The sequence below is a fragment of the Mytilus galloprovincialis genome, chromosome 13, assembly GCF_965363235.1.
Source record: "Mytilus galloprovincialis chromosome 13, xbMytGall1.hap1.1, whole genome shotgun sequence".
Taxonomy (NCBI): domain Eukaryota; kingdom Metazoa; phylum Mollusca; class Bivalvia; order Mytilida; family Mytilidae; genus Mytilus; species Mytilus galloprovincialis.
In genome coordinates, this window is record NC_134850.1 from 36,475,980 (window position 1) to 36,493,824 (window position 17,845).

Here is a 17,845-nt window from a genome sequence, read left to right on the forward strand (position 1 = left end):
ATATAAAAACATTTTAAGTAAATGTTTTAAATTTTTCATTATTTAGATGTTAGCCTATATTATATATTCATATTATAGAAATTTTGTGAGTTTTTTTCCCCTTAAATTTAATTAATCTTGTTATTTAAATCTGAGCTATAGTGTGTATTTTAAATATCTTGATTATCTATTGGTTGATTTATATTACGAAGAAAAATATATGTGAGCTTATTATTCCGTTATTTGTAACTTAGCCTTCTTTGTTTATAAATATTAAATGATTTGGTAGGTAGGTCTGTTTGTTTTTTAAACATGAAAACTGTAAGTATCATATACTTTTGGATAGACATATCTGACTTTTACAAATATGCAAATCGTAGAAGGGGTCTGACATATTCCCATACATGGTATACACATTAATACAATTATACCGCGGCTCGTACGTCCTTGGTAAATTGTGATTCTCTGTATATTGAATTTGACTTAAAGATAGCACCCTCTCTTATAAAAGTTTCTTGAACTTACTTTCTCTGAGAAGAAAAAAATATATATATAAATTACTGTGTATGTATAATTAGAATCTATAATGTATTGTTGTAACATATTTGTGTGTAATAAATTGTAAGTGTTCATGTTTGCAGTTATGTACAGTATAGATATATACCAGAGAGTGCTATCTTGGTAGTACTTGATTTAGTGTACTACTTTAAAAATAAAAACTTTCGTAGAAGTTTTAGTGCCGTATATTGTCAAATTCAACGGGGTTATGTTTCTTATATTTAGAAATCATAAACTGATAAATGATACCCTCCAGCTCTGTTACAACTATTAAAAAAGCCGATATTTAGAAATGAAAAAAAACTAAGAAGAAAAAAAGGTAAATAATATATATCTACCGAATTATTAAAATGGATTCTTCCAGAACAGGTCAGTCTATTTTGCCATGGGTAAGACACCTTTCAATGGTCAAATACTGTTATAACTGTTCAAGCAATAAATGAGTTCTGACTGAATAATAATTGAACTGAACAGTGATAAGCCTCTTTCTGGATTTTTTCAGAAGATTACACATTTTGATATGCTATCACTGAACTTTCATCAGTGGTGACCTGGTATTGATGTTATTTTTTATCAAAAATGTGTGTTCACTTGAGTGAGTACTAGTTCTTTTTAAGATCTAAAGATTTTCACACCATAATTCATATAATAACAGTATTATATCATCAATCATCAAGAATCTGAATTATGTAATAAATGAATAATTTTCAATGACAATGTTTTTTAACATCTACATTCATATGGGTATTCTGTTAAAAGTTTCTAGTCAACAAATCAAAAGTTATAAACCTTACATGTTATTTCTTATTTTATTAGTAATTTGCATTTTTCACCCCTAGTTTGAGAACTTCAATTGATTATCATAATTTCATATTAAAGTGCGTACCTTCTTCACAAAGATAGTAAATAACCTGCCAAATGACGTTAACTGTAATTTTTGGTGAATGACGATAAAATGTACATTTCCTTTTTGACAATCATTGACAATAACACAATTGACTGATTTTGACAGATCATGAAAAATTCTTTCCAAAGATAAGGGGAACAGCTAATTGTTTGTGACCAATGACAAATCATGATTAGGATATTTTGACGAATCATAATAAAATGTTTACCAATAACGGGAGCAAAAAAATGTGAAACTCAACAATAAAAGGCATTTCTACCCTATACAAATGGATTTAAGCTAATCATTGTACCAGTTTAGAATCCAATTGTCTTTTCCATTTCTTACATGAAATAGATGTTCAATTACAGCTTGTGTCTGACTATTTGGGTGTTGGACTACTGGGGTGTTTAATTTTTTATAGTTGTTTGAGCCAAAGAAAAGCTAGTACTGCATGATCAAGGGGGATAACTCATGTGAGACAAAAGTGAAAACCATGATAGCATCATTCTCAAACTTTTCTAGTGTAAAATGTGCAGTAACATTGTGTTCAAATTCACATTAGCAGCTGTTTTGCAAAATGCAAATTATCATTTTTCTAACATAACTATGGAAGAACAAAATTCATCTAAGGCTGCCAATATAAATCACCCCTCGATGAAGATTTAAATGTGAAGACAGGGTGACCAAAACATCCTATTTCGAACACTACATAATTAGTTCAATCTTTTTAAAATATTTGCAACTGGACAAAAAGCAAATATCAATCAATAAATTATTTTGTATATTTCCAGTTTGTATGTCAAAATAGATGGCAGCTTCTTTTATTGTGAGGCAATCACATTACCTATGCAAAGTACAATCATTTACCTACATTTACTTATTTCCAGGATTCCTTTTAAAGCAACCAATCATTTTCTGTTCTGAATAATGAACCATGGGCATGACAAAGAAAGGCATTTTTCAGGATATCATATTTTATTTTAACAAATACCCATCTTGTTAAAAGATTGGTAAGAAAGAATCTACATTATATTCTGATTAACAATGTACAATCTGGAATATATATTTTTTGTAAATCTATGGCACATTATTATCAATTTGGTGGTTAAATCAACAAATCAAAATTTTAAATTAAAATTAATTAAATAGCAACTACAAATTATGTACCTTCAACCATTATTATATCACAAGAATATATATGTATATTTATCTTACCTCCTATGTATTTAAAGAGATATGATTGATTAAAGGACTACAAATGGTGACAATGTATATTTGATATAGGGTGTCCTAAAAATACTGAGTTAGTTACCATATGGGGTTAGTAAGGAGTTACTTCCCTTTCCAAACAAAAAAGATGCCACAACCCTTTAAAAAAAACCAGTGTTGAGGAAAAATCAGAAAGGGTTCAACAGACGATGAAATCGATGATGAAAGGTTGAAATAAGTGCACAAAAAAATAATTAAAGCTAACAAGTTGTTATTGTTGGCATAACTGAGTTACTTCCCTTTCAAAACAAAAAAGAAATCTGAAAGGATTAACAGACGAAGAAATTGATACATGTAATGAACGATTGAAATAAATTTAAAGCTAAAAAGTTGTTATTGTTGGCATTTGTTTTCTGTATAGACAAATGGAAGTAGGATCTTAATTCTAAGGATTGAAGACTTGATAACTTTGATAGGCCCCTAGTCGAAATACTACATAGTTGGTAAGATAAATTTGTTACACTGTTTGCTAGTGACCTAATCCACTCTCACCCCATATGGAATTTACTGACCCCATATATATTGTATAAGGTCACTAACACCATGTAACTAATAATAATATATATATACTATAACATTAATAAACATCACTTCTGGATGCTCAAAACATTTTAAACAAATAAGCACTTTATGGTTAAATTAAAAGAATATTTCTTCCTTCTTACTTTGATTTATGCAGTTTTATTTTTTTATGTGCACTATCAAAATGTATGTGGTAATTGATTGTCCCTATGCATTTGTATATAAATATAAAAACATTTAAGGTAAATGCATATAAATATAAAAACATTTAAGGTATCTTTATATAAAATATATTTAAACTTGTTTTGGAATGAAAACAAAATGCACAAGCTTAGAAACAAAACAGGCTTGCTATATATTCTTATTCTTCTAATACTACAATGGTGCAAAATCTAAAATATATATTATTTGCTGAAAATTGTAAATGAAATAGACAATGTAAAAATATTGCTTTGCTTTGTGAAGTGAAAAATAAAATGCTATATAAATATATTGTTCCATCATTAACAAAGCTTTATTGGGTCATTGACTAGTTTCAATTTTGTTGAGAAACACTTTTTCTTAAGTAGCTAAAGAAAATATGCAGTTAATACATTATCTTTGGTGTGTTAAAATTTGAGATAGACTCAAATAAGTTGACTCCTTCGAAAATATAATTTTGAATTAACTCTTCTAAAAAATGTTTTGCATGAAGCTGACATAATATTGAAATAAAATGCACAACAGAATTAAACTCAGTGTACAATACATTCAATAATAAAAATAAAAAAAGTACTGAAATTAAAAACCTTTGTAGATACATGCAAAAAGCAACTAACATTCAAATTTATTCCTACATGAGTTATTTCCCATTCTATAGTGAATTCTTTACCTAGAATTTAAGGAAGCTGGCTTGTCATGTTTTAGATTTTTTGTCAGATTTTCGGAATCCTCTGGTTTTATCCATTTGAATGCCTTGAAAAAATTTGCCCGGAGACCCCCATTTTTCTTTTTGTAAATCTTTTACATGTATAATGATAAGCCATCTGTTAAAGTCTTATAAATTTTTAATTACTTTTTAACAGTTTTTGAGAACTTTAACTTGTCAATGATAAAGCTATGAAAAGTCAAGAGAGAATATTTTCCCGCCAAAATTTCAATGGCTAATATCTTGAAAACAAGCACAATGACCTATATATTTCTTTTGCTCTTTGGATTCCTTTATTAATCCCCTATCTATATAAACTAGTGTTTTGAAATGTTAATTACTTAACTGAGAATCGAACTCCCTTAATTCATTGGTAAACTAAAAGAGTAAATAGTATTGGATCAGACACATTTTATAAACTGACAAGATTGTTGTTGTAAATTTTAGGCAAAACAAATGAACCTTGATAAAGAGGCAGACAGAGAAACAAAAAGCTTTTTAAAAAACATCCTTAAGTTAGCATTCTTCTAACACTCTTTTTCAATGGAAAATTTGGAGGTTTAAAATTTTATATTTTCATTGACATTTTATTGAAACATGTATAAGTTCATGGTACTAAAACCAACAATTACATGAAACTTTAGTCACCAAAATTTATCTTTTTATATCTATATATATATATATATATAACATTTAACAATATCACATATCATGCTTGGAATATAGGCCTTTCCAGAAACTTACTTCCGAAACCCCACTCTAACTTTTAAATTATCATTTTATGCAAATTGCTTCCTAGGTTAAAAGTATGCTAAAAGTATATATAGTGGTAAAAATACCAGTTTGCTGCAGTGAAGATCAAGGTTGTGAAGTAAATTAGAAAACATTGTGTAGCTTTACAAATGTTTAAATAATTGAGTTAGATTACAAGTAAGTTTGAAGAAAAATTTCCATTGATAATTTGTATATATTCATATTATTCAACTATTATCTCTAAATTAACAGGGATTGAAAACTGCCAAAAGATTACTATTCTTTGAGCTTCACTGCCACAAAGCAATTCTATGTTCTGAAAAGGGAGATAATCAACTTAAAATTATAATTTTGAGTAAAATTGTTATTTCAAAAATTAGTTTCTGGAAAGGGCTATCACTTGAATCATACATAACAAATCATGCAAATGTTACAAAATATTGTAACAAAATAGCACAAAACTATATTAACATATTTCTGAACTAATGTTAATAATATCTGCATAAGAAAAAAACATTAAAAAAATAAACAGATAAACAAATATTCCTCAATGCCCATTACCAAATTTTTCTTCTTCAAGAAATTTATATAGGTAAAAATATTCATGGGACTGACATACACATTTTCTACAAAGATAAAAACCCAAGGCTTACAATGATAAAATTTCATTATCTGATTATATAAGATGCTAGAAAGGGTAACAATATAGTGTTGCTACTCAAACATTCCTTGTTAGAAATACAATGCTTTCAATCTGCTTTGCCTTTTGATTGGTGGATATTTACATCCAGTGGCAAATATTACATGCATATTTAGGTTGATATCATTGTGATATGATCAATAATCTTGTTTTGTACTACACAAAAGCTAAGCCAGTTTTCTTAACAAGTTATCTCACAAAGGTCAGCAGAAAGACATGTCACACTATATGAAAACATTGTTAAGATTATAACTTGACCTGATCTATGCTAGGTGATATGTGGAGAAACAGCAAATACCAATTTTAATATCTTTGGTTTGAAAAGACCACAGATTGAACCATTGATCTTCCAAACCAAGGCCACTACACTACCACAGGACTCTAGTAGTACGTATATTTATGAAATTAAAAAACATATTGCATCTCATAGCACTTTAAAGAATACCGTAAATTCAAAAATAATTGTGTGCATTTATTATTTCATTTTACGAAGAATAGACAAAAATGCAAGATTTATTATTGTTAATTCAGCGAAATCTGCATACAGGTATAAGAGATATTAGAATGCAATTTCTAATTATTGCCATAATCACCAAGTTGCATTATTAACATTGATAAAAACGTTGCAATAATTTCTGAATTTACAGTACTTGAAATTTCTAAACACTCATCAAATAATATAGATATGAAATGAAGATAATACAAATTTAGAATCTTAAATACAATTGTAAGTGTTAACAAAAGTAAGGCATTCATATAAACAGGATTATAAGTAAAAATGTAATGAAAATTGATGATGAAATTTAAAACACAATTTCAAAACATCTCAATATACTTTTCCCTACAATTTGGGACATTAATTGATGATTTAATCAAAAAGATATGTGGGTTACATATTAATGAGACAGCAACCCAACAGAACAATAAAACAAGACTTATTGTATATCAAGGACTAGACAAAAGGACTATTACAACTGTAAACGATAAGTACTAAATTTTCATGATTATCTAACAACAGTTGGTAACAATTTATAAGGATTTAATATGCCATTAGGATCTAAGACTAGTTTCATCTGATTCATTATTCTAACAGCTGATTCTGATTTACTGTGGTAAATAAAGTCCCGCTTTTTGAACCCTAAACCATGCTCAGCACTAATACTTCCATGACGTTTAGCTACCCAGTCATACAGGAAAGGTTCTAGTAAGTCCATTGTTGTCTGACTATATTCTGGTGAAGTAGCATTCAAGTGTAAATTGCCTAAAAAAGTTCAAATGTAATTGAAATCTAGTTACATTTAGAGTACAAAAACACAGAATAAAAGCTATAGAAATAACATTTTAAAGTTGAATGTAAATAGAGTAGGTTATTATTGTGAATTATCTCCCCTACTTTTCTATACAATTCATGCGATTATAAATAGTGATTCATTTACCTTAGTACATACAATGTACAAAATATCAAAATCAATATTGAACAGATAATTTGGATAGTAAATCATTTTTATTAGAAATTTACAGAATAAACGTTATTTTTTAAGAAAAACAATGCTCTAAAAATTTAGAATACAGTAGTTAAGAAACCCAGAGTGTATCATGACCCCCATTTAGGAAGACGTGAAATAGAGGCTTCCTTGTCTTCTGCAATAAGTTTTAATCTTCTATAGACAGAAAATATATCACAATAACTTTTCATTCCGGTTGAAACTTCATTATGAAATTAAGCAAAAGAAAGGAAACAGTTTATAAATCATTGTAGTCTGAATATAGGAAAATTCCACATAAAAAAATCAGGATATTTAGCATGTTTAGTACATAATATAAAACTGTTACATGTCATTTATACTTACTATCTCCAACATGACCATAACCTATGACCCTTGTAGTATTGCCTTGAGTTCTCTCCCTTACTGCCTCAACCAATCCATAATAATGTGATAAAGGAATAGATACATCGTACTTGTAACAATACCCATCATGCATCAGTCCTTCTGCTATTCTCTCTCTGACAGACCATATGTACTGAAATGATACATGGAATGATTATAAATCACGAAATGTGATTAACTTAAACTTTATATAAAGGACATACAAGAGAGCAATGTGGTCTTATATGTGCAGAGGACTTTTAGGTGTTTGAGTGTCGTATCACAAATTCACTCAATCACGATTATTATATACATAAATTAGCGCTACTGAGTACAAACATTGAATTCACATGAATTTTTTTTTTTATGAATGAGAAAATATTTCGACAAATTTACATGTGTGTATGAATCTGCATCACAATTTTTTAGTATAATGATAAATAGGTAAGTTTATTCAGATTTTTAGAAAATAAGTGCTATTTTAAATTGGTGTTGTGACTGCTTGCTTTACAAAATTGTCCTTTTAATCAATGAAATTACTCCTCATGTTCATCTCATTTTTCCCATAGTTATCTTTTATGTTCCTTCATTTCTCTTGTTTTCTAGATTTATAGATACTACATGTAGATAAAGTGAGCAGCACTGTTTTTGTCTTCAAGACAAAGCTTTAACATCAAACAGAGGTTTATTCACTTCTTCATTTTACATCTAAATTTTGAATTATTGTATACAAACCTGAATTTTGGCTGGCTCAGATGCCACTGTACCGTCAATGACATATCCTCGATTCATCATGTCTTCTAGGAATCCATTCATTTTCTCCTCATCGTGAGTTCCATCAGATCCTGATGACTCGATTAGAACATAGAATGGAAATGAGTCATCAATAGGTATGGACAGTTTAAGATTGTCTCTAGCTACTGCTATGGCATCAGCGTCCAAAAATTCAAAGGCCGATAAAATTTCTCCCAGTTTCATTTTACTTTCTTTGAATATGTCAAGAACCCTTTCAAAACTGTCACAACCTAAAACAGAAAAAAATGAAATTATGTACTTTTTCAATAAATGGATAATGTGAAGCATATAACAAATAATGCAGTTACGCAACAATGCAAAACAAATGATAAGAAAACCAGGGTAAAAATATGGTCTTCAATAATGTTAATCTCACTAAAGTCCACACAATTTGTATCTAAATATTTCAACAGATTTATAGTATTCTATAATCAATACTCAAAAGGTATAAAAGTACTAAGATAGTCATCAACAAAAGTCACATTGGTGCATGGTTGGCAGAAAATAAGCATGATAAGGAGGTACAATTAAAACTTCACTTTGAAAAGTAAAGATAATTATGCTGTATGATTGTGGATTAAACAACAATCAACTATTCATAACCAATCTGCAGTTGTTTTTTATGAATTTGTTATGAATTTATGTATTTAATAAAACGAGATCATTAAATAATCGGTTCTAACTTCTAACTATGATGTAATAACATAACCTTTGTGACATAGGAAATCTACAGCAAAGAGCATGCATGAATTTGAAATTTGTCTATAGTAGTGGAGGTAAAAAACCTACTAGAATAATATTTATGTTTGTAATTTCATGGTCAATTCATGTAATATAGAAGAGAAGCTGTACACCCTAATCTGATTTGATTGATTGATTGATTAGTGTTTTTAAGCCAATCACAACACAGTCTGCACGGTTAGTCACTAGTATGATGCCCAAGACTACTAAAATTTTATTTGGACTAGTAATAAAATTGAGAATGGAAATGGGGAATGTGTCAAAGAGACAACAACCCGCCCAAATAAAAAACAACAGCAGAGGGTCACCAACAGGTCTTCAATGTAGCGAGAAATTCCCGCACCCGGAGGCGTCCTTCAGCTGGCCCCTAAACAAATATATACTAGTCCAGTGATAATGAACGCCATACTAATTTCCAAATTGTACACAAGAAACTAAAATTAAAATAATACAAGACTAACAAAGGCCAGAGGCTCCTGACTTGGGACAGGCGCAAAAATGCGGCTAGGTTAAACATGTTTGTGAGATCTCAACCCTCCCCCTATACCTCTAACCAATGTAGTAAAGCAAACGCATAACAATACGCACATTAAAATTCAGTTCAAGAGAAATCCGAGTCTGATGTCAGAAGATGTAACCAAAGAAAATAAACAAAATGACAATAATACATAAATAACAACAGACTACTAGCAGTTAACTGACATGCCAGCTCCAGACTTCAACTAAACTGACTGAAAGATTATGATTTCATCATATGAACATCAGGCACAATCCTTCCCGTTAGGGGTTTAGTATCATACCATCATAACATATATGAGAAGAACATAACCCGTGTCATGCCAACAACTGTTTTTAGAATAAATGTGTTTAGTTCCGATGCAAAGACCTTATCAATGACTCAATATTAACGCCAAAATATGCAATCTTTAATGACTTGACAACAGTATCGTAATTATATCCCTTCTTAATAAGTCTATTCAAAGGTTTTGTAAGTTTCTGAGGTGAATACTGACACCTTTGTGCTTTATAAAGAATATTACCATAAAAAATTGGATGTGAAATACCTGAACGTATTAAAAGTCTGCATGTTGAGCTATATTTACGAATAATGTCTTTATACCGATGATAAAATTTAGTAAATGTTTTGACTAGTTTGTGATATCGAAAACCCTGGTGTAATAATTTTTCAGTAATACATAAATTTCTCTCGTTAAAATCTAAAACATTGTTACATACACGAGCGAATCGTACAAGTTGAGATATATAAACACCGTAAGATGGTAAGTTTTTGCAAAACTCTGTTTGGACCAATAAGAAAAATGTCAGAATATTGGTCTGCGGACTAGTAGTTGAAAAAGTTTTTGGTGAAGACTGATGTCAACATTATCATGCTATTTCATGGTGGAGAAAGCAGCAGTGCCCGAAGTGAACAATTGACCTTTGGTAGGAAACTGACAATCCTTGTCAATTAAGATTGGAGTTGAGTGCACCTGCCCAGTACAGGACTCTAGCTCACAACCTCAGTGTTGACAGGCTAGTGATACAGTAGTTTGACAACAGCTTACAAGTGTCTCAAAACAATACTTTTTACTTTCTGTTCTGGTAATTAATTTATTAGCCCATGAAAAGTCTGCCTCCAAATTGTTGAACATGTGTATCATTACAATAAAACCAGAAGATCCCAAAAGGTCTTTCAAGCAATAACTAGAATTAACTGCTTTTAGATCCTTATAAGCCAAGTGTGGACATGGAATCTATTTTTAAACCAAATTGTGTCCACTACAACCTCAGTGATGAACCATTTACCTTTTAAATCTAACAGCCTGTCTTACCTAGGAAAGCCACATTAACAGCATTTGGCTTTTGTGGACAAAGTATGGAAGTTTTTGTTATCAATCCAAGAGTTCCCTCTGATCCTATAAATAGTTGTTTGACATCATATCCTGTATTATCTTTCCTCAAAGTTGATAAACAATCTACCACTTCCCCACTAGCAAGTACCTGCAAAAAATGTACATTCATATCTCAATAATTTAATTTTGGATGTAACACGGTTTTTTGATTGACTGACACTGTTTTGTCTATTATCTCATAGACATAACTTTGTCATGTGACTGTGACGTCAGGAAAGTTTTTTTTCGTGACTTACAACAGTTTTAAATGGAATTTAGAATTAAATCATAAGGAATGACTGCAATGTCTATTTGAAATAAATTGGTGCACTCTTTAAAATAACCCACATAATTAAAGGGGGAACCATATTTGTGATGTTATTTCTTCATAGACAGAATAAAATGCTTCTATGAGAGCAGCCTGAATTGACTGCAGTGATCAACCATGAACAGTTGGTGCAAGTTTGGACACAATATTCAAGCTTGATTCTGTCTGAATTTGAATTGTGATTAAATTTTTGACATAAAATAAATGGTGGAAGATCTTAAAAATTTGAAATGGGTTGAAATATTTATATTAATTTTCAAATGAAGATTTCTTGCTATTGTATAATATTGTGAAATTTTAAAAAGATTTCTTGCTATTGCACAATACTGTTCAATTGAAGATTTCTTGCTTATGTGCAATTCTGTGCTATAGCTATAATTTTAACCCCCCTTTCAGTAATTACCCACAAACTCAATCCCAGCTATCCTTTTGTTGCATGGTACCTTGCTGTACAATTTCAGAAAGATCAATACACTTGACCTCAAGTAATTGTCTGGAAAGAAGAAAATGCTTTTATTGCCCCTTTTTGGCCCCTATTTCCTGAATGTTTGGGGCAATTACTCCCAAAATTCAATCCCAGCCTTCCCTTTGTGTTGGGTACCTTGCATTACAATTTTAGAGAGATCCATGCACTTAAACACAAGTTATTGTCTGGAAACTAGAAAACTGCTTGTTTTATGTCCCTTTTTTGCCTTTAATTTATGAACCTTTGGGGCAATTACCCCTATTACTCAATCCAAAGCTTCCCTTTGTGATACGGAACCTTGTGGTACAATTTCAGAAAGATCCATACAATTACACACAAGTTATAAATATTGTGTGGAAACTAGAAAAATGTTCATTTGACTCCTTTTGGGCCCCTAATTCCTAAACTGTTGGGACCATAAACCCCGAAATCAATCCTAACATTCTTTTTTTTTTGGTTTCAAACCTTGTGTTTCAATTTCATAGAGATCCATTCACTTACACTAAAGTTATTGTCCGGAAACCAAGTGTCTTCGTAAGATGACGTAATACCAATATACGACCTTGAAATTTTTTAGTGGTTGTATAAAAATTTTAACATTTTGTATCAACTGAGCAGCAAACCATCAAGTACAACATGATTAACACATCTCAATTTAAACCATTTTGTCAGAAATCAATATGTAACTATTTTTTCCAATTAAATACATATTTATAAATTTATTTTCTTTGATGCATTTACTTCCAAAAAGTCTTTCATTTCATTTAATTTCATACAGAGTTGTCTTTCATCATCAGACATCTACAATGTAATCTTATTCCCATGGCCAGAAGCATCTTAACAAGTTGATTAAATTAACTGATTTAAATGTATGTTCATCATATGAAAACCTGTAGGTCAGGAATTTTACATAGAAATTAGAAATTCAAAATATTTTCATCAGCTTTGAGATATTTAAAACAACAGGTGACTTACAGCTTCCAGACCTAGCACACTACCATGTAATGATCCATATCGTAATAGTCGGAGCCCTCCAGCATTGGTTGCTAAGTTACCACCAATATGACAGCTTCCTTTGGCTCCAAGGTCCAGTGGCATAATAAGGTTACTTTCAGCCACATGGTCACTGAGATTACCAAGAATACAACCTGCTTCACAAACCAATGTTCCTGAAAATAGGGAGACAACTTTTAAATATATATTGGACTATCTCTTTATTTTAATAATTATAATTCTTGATAATTTTATAAATGATGTTCATTGTTTCGAGACAGAAAAAAATGTTTTCTTTTTGTAAGACACTAATAAATGTACTGCTCATTTGCCATGTGTTTTGTCAAATAAATGTACTGCTCATTTGCCATGTGCTTTTTCAAATGTAATAAAGATTTTGTTTAATGAATTTTTATTGAATAAATTTTACTTTCTGAATGCAATTTATTTTTATGTCTTTTCATTTTAAAAACAGTTGATTCTATTTGATTTCATAATATCATATGGCAATAACTTTTAATAACATATAGTAAAAGAACAATCAAAAATATTAAAATTAAAAGAAGGGGAAATAACTTAGATAATTCATTTTCATTAAAAAAAATTAAAAAAATGTATTGTATTTTTTTATATAACACAAAAAAAGTATTCTCATTGATTTCTAAGGGGCTGGCTATCTTCTCAAAATTTATTAAAACTTCTATTATTGAGTTATAAAATGGTCAATTGTTTTGTGTATTTTACATGCAAAGAATGAGATGAGATATTTGCATATTTAGCATAAAGTGATAATTCATGCAAACAACATTATTATTCCAAAACTTCATAGACTTCTTAAGTTTTAAATGATTTTTTTTGTATGAAATATGCAATCTGACCCAAAGAAATTGACTACATTGTAACTAATTTATTATTCAATCTCTGAATTTTACTACTGTTTACATTTCTACTTACACTTTATCAAAAATCTGATTTTTATCTCAAGATTTAGTTGAACTTTAACCCTAACTTTAATATGAACAAAAAAATATTCAAGATTATCAAATTTTTATTGAATCTGGTTTTAAGTTTCTTAATTTAAAAAAAATTAAAAATAGTTTTCCCTGTTATGACTTTCTAGAATATAATTCATCAAAAGACACCAAGCTGTAATCATGGTAATATTATAAATGTTGAATAATTTTGTTGATTCTTTTTTTTAAATGTTATCATTTCAATAAGTTTTTACCAGAAATCTCATCCAGACTTATAATTTGGTTCATTAACTGGGTAGAAACAACAATTTCATCAAAGACCGGAACACTTCCTCCAACCAATCCTGTATTTCCACCCTGGGGCACCACTGCTAGTTTCCTTTCATTACAATACTTCAAAATGGCTGACACTTCCTCTGTGGTCTTTGGTCTCAAAACTACCTGACTTGATCCTTAAATTGAATATAAAATATGGAATATATAAAATTAACATATTTCTTGTAATTTTACATGTATATTACTGTATATATATGAATTTTTAACATGTACATGTATAATTCATTGTTATTGGAGCAAAGAGGATTGTCCTTGTATGTAAAAGCTGTTTAAACCCATCACATATTTGGACAGGCAACAATCTATCTGAAGGAGTTGTCTCTTTTTTTAATCTAACCTTAACAAACTTTAATTAGTACCGATAGAAAAATCAGGTTTATATCTGTCATGTCTGTATCAGGACTTGCTTGTGGAGCTATATTTTTCTTAAGTGTCAGGTGTTGGTGTGGTTGAACCATGATTAATTATACTGAAAGTTAGTTTTTTTTTTTATGCTTGCAAGTTGTATATAAAAACAATTTTCATACATATACAATTTGTAATCAACAAATAATCATTAATGTACATGATGTAAACAAGACTGGTGTTGTGGTCTCCTTGAACATTCTCGTGATTCAACTTTAACTGATGTATATTTGATTTGATGTTTGATCATGACAATTGGATTTTGCGTGATAAGTGTTGCAGTTATATCGATTTGATAGACATTTAAGTGTGCAGACTTTATTTATGAAATTTATTGTTTGTCTTAGGGGGGAGGAATGTGGCAGTTAGAATTATTATGTCATTATTATTTCCCTTGTTTAAAACTAGTGTTGGATAATCGGTTGAAATTACCAACCGATTATCTATTACAATCGGTTGACAGCAACCAACTGACTATTGGTTATAATCGCATCATAATACCTTGCCATTTTTTTTTTAAATGAAATCATGCATTTAGTCTCATTGTACATGTCTAATGTGTATATTCCATATCATTGTAGAGTTTATATATATTCATATTTGATTTTTTGTTTCCTTTTCATATATATTCTGGTGTACTTAATTATAATCCTGGGGTGGTGTTCTCGAAGCTATCTTAGGACTAGGACCTGTCCTAAGTCCATCTTATGACAGGTATTTATCCTAAGTCGTGTTCTCGAAGCTCTCTTAATTTACAATATATCTCAGTTTTCGTCCTAACTTTAGGACACCTAATTAGGTGTCTTAGGATCATCCTATCTTCATCCTAACATAATAAAGTTTGGATTTCGCTTTTTGTTCACTTTTTTACCTGAAGATTAACATGAAATGAAACGCACCATCGGTTTTGACTCGTATATATAAAGAAATAATGCATGATTTTAAACTTTGAACTTCGTTTTTACGATTACACTACCAATTCAATTCTCATTTCAAAACAAGTTGTTTTCCAGTTTAAATTACAATCCTTTTTGGTATAATTTTAGTATTACATTTAAAATCATGGATTTAATTCTTTAATTGTAATTATAAAATTCCTAAACAATTTTATTAATTGGTTTAGTCATTATTAAATGTTTTATCAAAAAATAAATTTGATGATTTAAAATTTCGACTGAGGATATGTTTATGACGTCCTAACATAAGATACGTCTGAGATAGCTTCGAGACACAACTTAAGAGTGTCCTAAATTGATCCTAAGTCCATCATAAAATTGGTCTTATCTATGACCATGATGACTTAGGACGAATCTTAGGATACTTTCGAGAACACCACCCCTGGTACCTTTGATAACTATTTATTTAGCAGTTAAAACAATTAATTAATAAGAATCAAGATTCATATTGAGCATATTTTATCTCATAATTACAACATTAATTACCAACAGTGACACTAACATTTCTAAATTTCAATAGTGTAACTCACAATACAATTTCAATATAACATAGCTGTATAAACATTTGAGTGCTTCTAATTAAGAAAAGATATATAAAATTTTTAACTTTAAAAAAATTAAGATTAACAGAAAAAAATAAAACAATGCATTTGCATTATATATACAGTAAACAAAGCCAATGTCTGTTAATTGGTGTAGAATGCTTTTTTTCACTTTTGTGATCATTATTTTTCTGTCAATTGTGTCATTTGTGCGTCTGAACTTATAATTGCATGAATGCGGAATTATTACATAGTTGAACCGTATCCGATTCGTGATTCTTACATTTTTCAATATGGCGGACAAATTTCGGAAAATTTACAAAAATGAACGATGTTTGCCATGCAGTTTGGAAAGGAATATGACGGTTTTGATGCTACAAATGGAAAAAACATTAATAAAAGGCAATTTGCAACACGTTCTAATGAAGCTAAGAAATTACTTTGTCTAAAATCAGAATGATTTTATGTACGCTCTCAAGTAACAAGTAGAATCTACCGGTATTGGAAGAAAGTATTTTATACAAAGTTATTAATTTTAAATAATATTCCATCAATCTGCAAATATTTATAGTCAATGCATTTGTCACGTTTATAAAGAAGGAAATTGGTTATGTCTTTAATTATAGGATGTTTGACATTGTTATTGTCATTGATCCTGATATTTTTTGTTATTATTTATTTGACTGCGCATATAAAATGCAAACCGACAATCGATTAAACAAAATCCAAATCGCCAGGCCCACCCAACTGATTTCCGACTTATTCCGATCATCGGAACAACACTATTTAAAACTATATATTTCATATTTCTTTATTTGATGATTTGGATGAAGCTTATTCAGTATATATTTGTTAAATTGCATAGCTTTTGCTATTTGAATTCATTGGTTAAAGATATTTATTTATATTGTAAAGTTTAATATTTGCATCGTCACAAAACCTTTGATTACCTTCTGCGAGAAACTTATATATTTTATATAACTGGTTTTAGATTATTATGTTGAATCCTCTGAGGACTGACTTTCAGTCAAACCAAGGAAAGCCAAGCTTTCCAACCATCGTTTAGATTAGTGCATTAGCTACATGCCTCCTTAAGTACGAGTAATTTGAAGTCATTGAATGCTTCATTTCTACTATTTGACTTTACATGATAAAAGTTGTACTTTATTGATTAAATTATATATTGTTTTCACTGTTTTTCGTTTTCATTTACTTAGATATATTTTAGCGCATCACATTTGGCATCAGTCGTTTCCGTACAATTCAGTTCACAAACCTGCAAACCAGATCAAGCTGTGGTCTGCATCCCTGAATCTTCAGCAGAATTGTTCCTGCTACAGGAAGTTAGGTGGCACTGATGTGGCCATCCAAATAAGAAAATAACTTGGGACAAAGAAATTATACCAGAAGGGATTAAAATTTATACCTCTGCATGTTTTTAACCAATCAGTGTTGTATCCATCGAGTTCTGATGACCCAGTCAGAACCCTCCCAGGTATCAATTTCTCAAATACTGATAGGTCTTTGTCAGTTAGTGCTGAATAACCACCGCGCTTTAGATTTGGATAACGTACACTTGTTAGTGGAACTGTTTGACGTAGAAATGAGCGATAAAATGTCCTTTTAGTTTGACATTGTAAACTATAATTGTTTGATAACAGTCTTCTCAAAGCGTAAGAAGCTTTCATTTTCGTAATCTGTCTCTAACTGGTACCAAATTCAGTTTTAAATGTAAAGATAATTCGACAACTGATAAGAGATCAAATCCATGGGCGCAGACATATTGAAAATTTTAATATCGAGTCCTAGTCCGGGCCGGGAATGGATAATAGAATCCGAAAGTTCTGTAAGCAAACACCAGCTAGTGCAAATCAAAGAGCTGAAAGCTCTGAGGAAAAATGACGCCACTTCCTCTAATATTGGGATATATTCATGCAAGTCTTGATTTTCACATACCGCAATAAGTTCAACA

At 30.1% G+C, this 17,845-nt stretch overlaps 1 protein-coding gene across 2 annotated transcripts; it reads right to left on the reverse strand.

Annotated features, from left to right (window-relative positions):
- Positions 1–2,382: 2,382 nt before the first annotated feature.
- LOC143056521 (D-2-hydroxyglutarate dehydrogenase, mitochondrial-like) lies at positions 2,383–17,645 on the reverse strand. Of its 2 annotated transcripts, XR_012972384.1 has the most exons (8): positions 17,300–17,645; positions 13,889–14,086; positions 12,643–12,836; positions 10,814–10,982; positions 8,181–8,470; positions 7,428–7,599; positions 3,323–6,838; positions 2,383–3,285 (listed from the first exon to the last, which is right to left on the reverse strand). XR_012972384.1 is itself a non-coding variant. In XM_076229604.1 (7 exons), exons 1-7 carry the CDS (start codon positions 17,559–17,561, stop codon positions 6,582–6,584), a joined length of 1,542 nt encoding a protein of 513 aa, XP_076085719.1. In that variant the 5' UTR covers positions 17,562–17,645; the 3' UTR covers positions 2,383–6,581. The 2 variants fall into 2 exon arrangements, 1 of the variants encoding a protein (XP_076085719.1); XM_076229604.1 differs by having other exon boundaries at positions 2,383–6,838.
- Positions 17,646–17,845: the final 200 nt, after the last annotated feature.

Coding starts and splice junctions, on each gene's coding strand:
- LOC143056521 (XM_076229604.1), bottom strand. CDS start 17,561: ATGAAAGCTTCTTACGCTTTGAGAAGACTGTTATCAAACAATTATAGT. Junction 14,087..17,299: donor TTGGTTAAAAACATGCAGAG/GTATAAATTTTA, acceptor ATTCAATTTAAG/GATCAAGTCAGGTAGTTTTG. Junction 6,839..7,427: donor TTATGGTCATGTTGGAGATA/GTAAGTATAAAT, acceptor GAACTTTTTTAG/GCAATTTACACTTGAATGCT.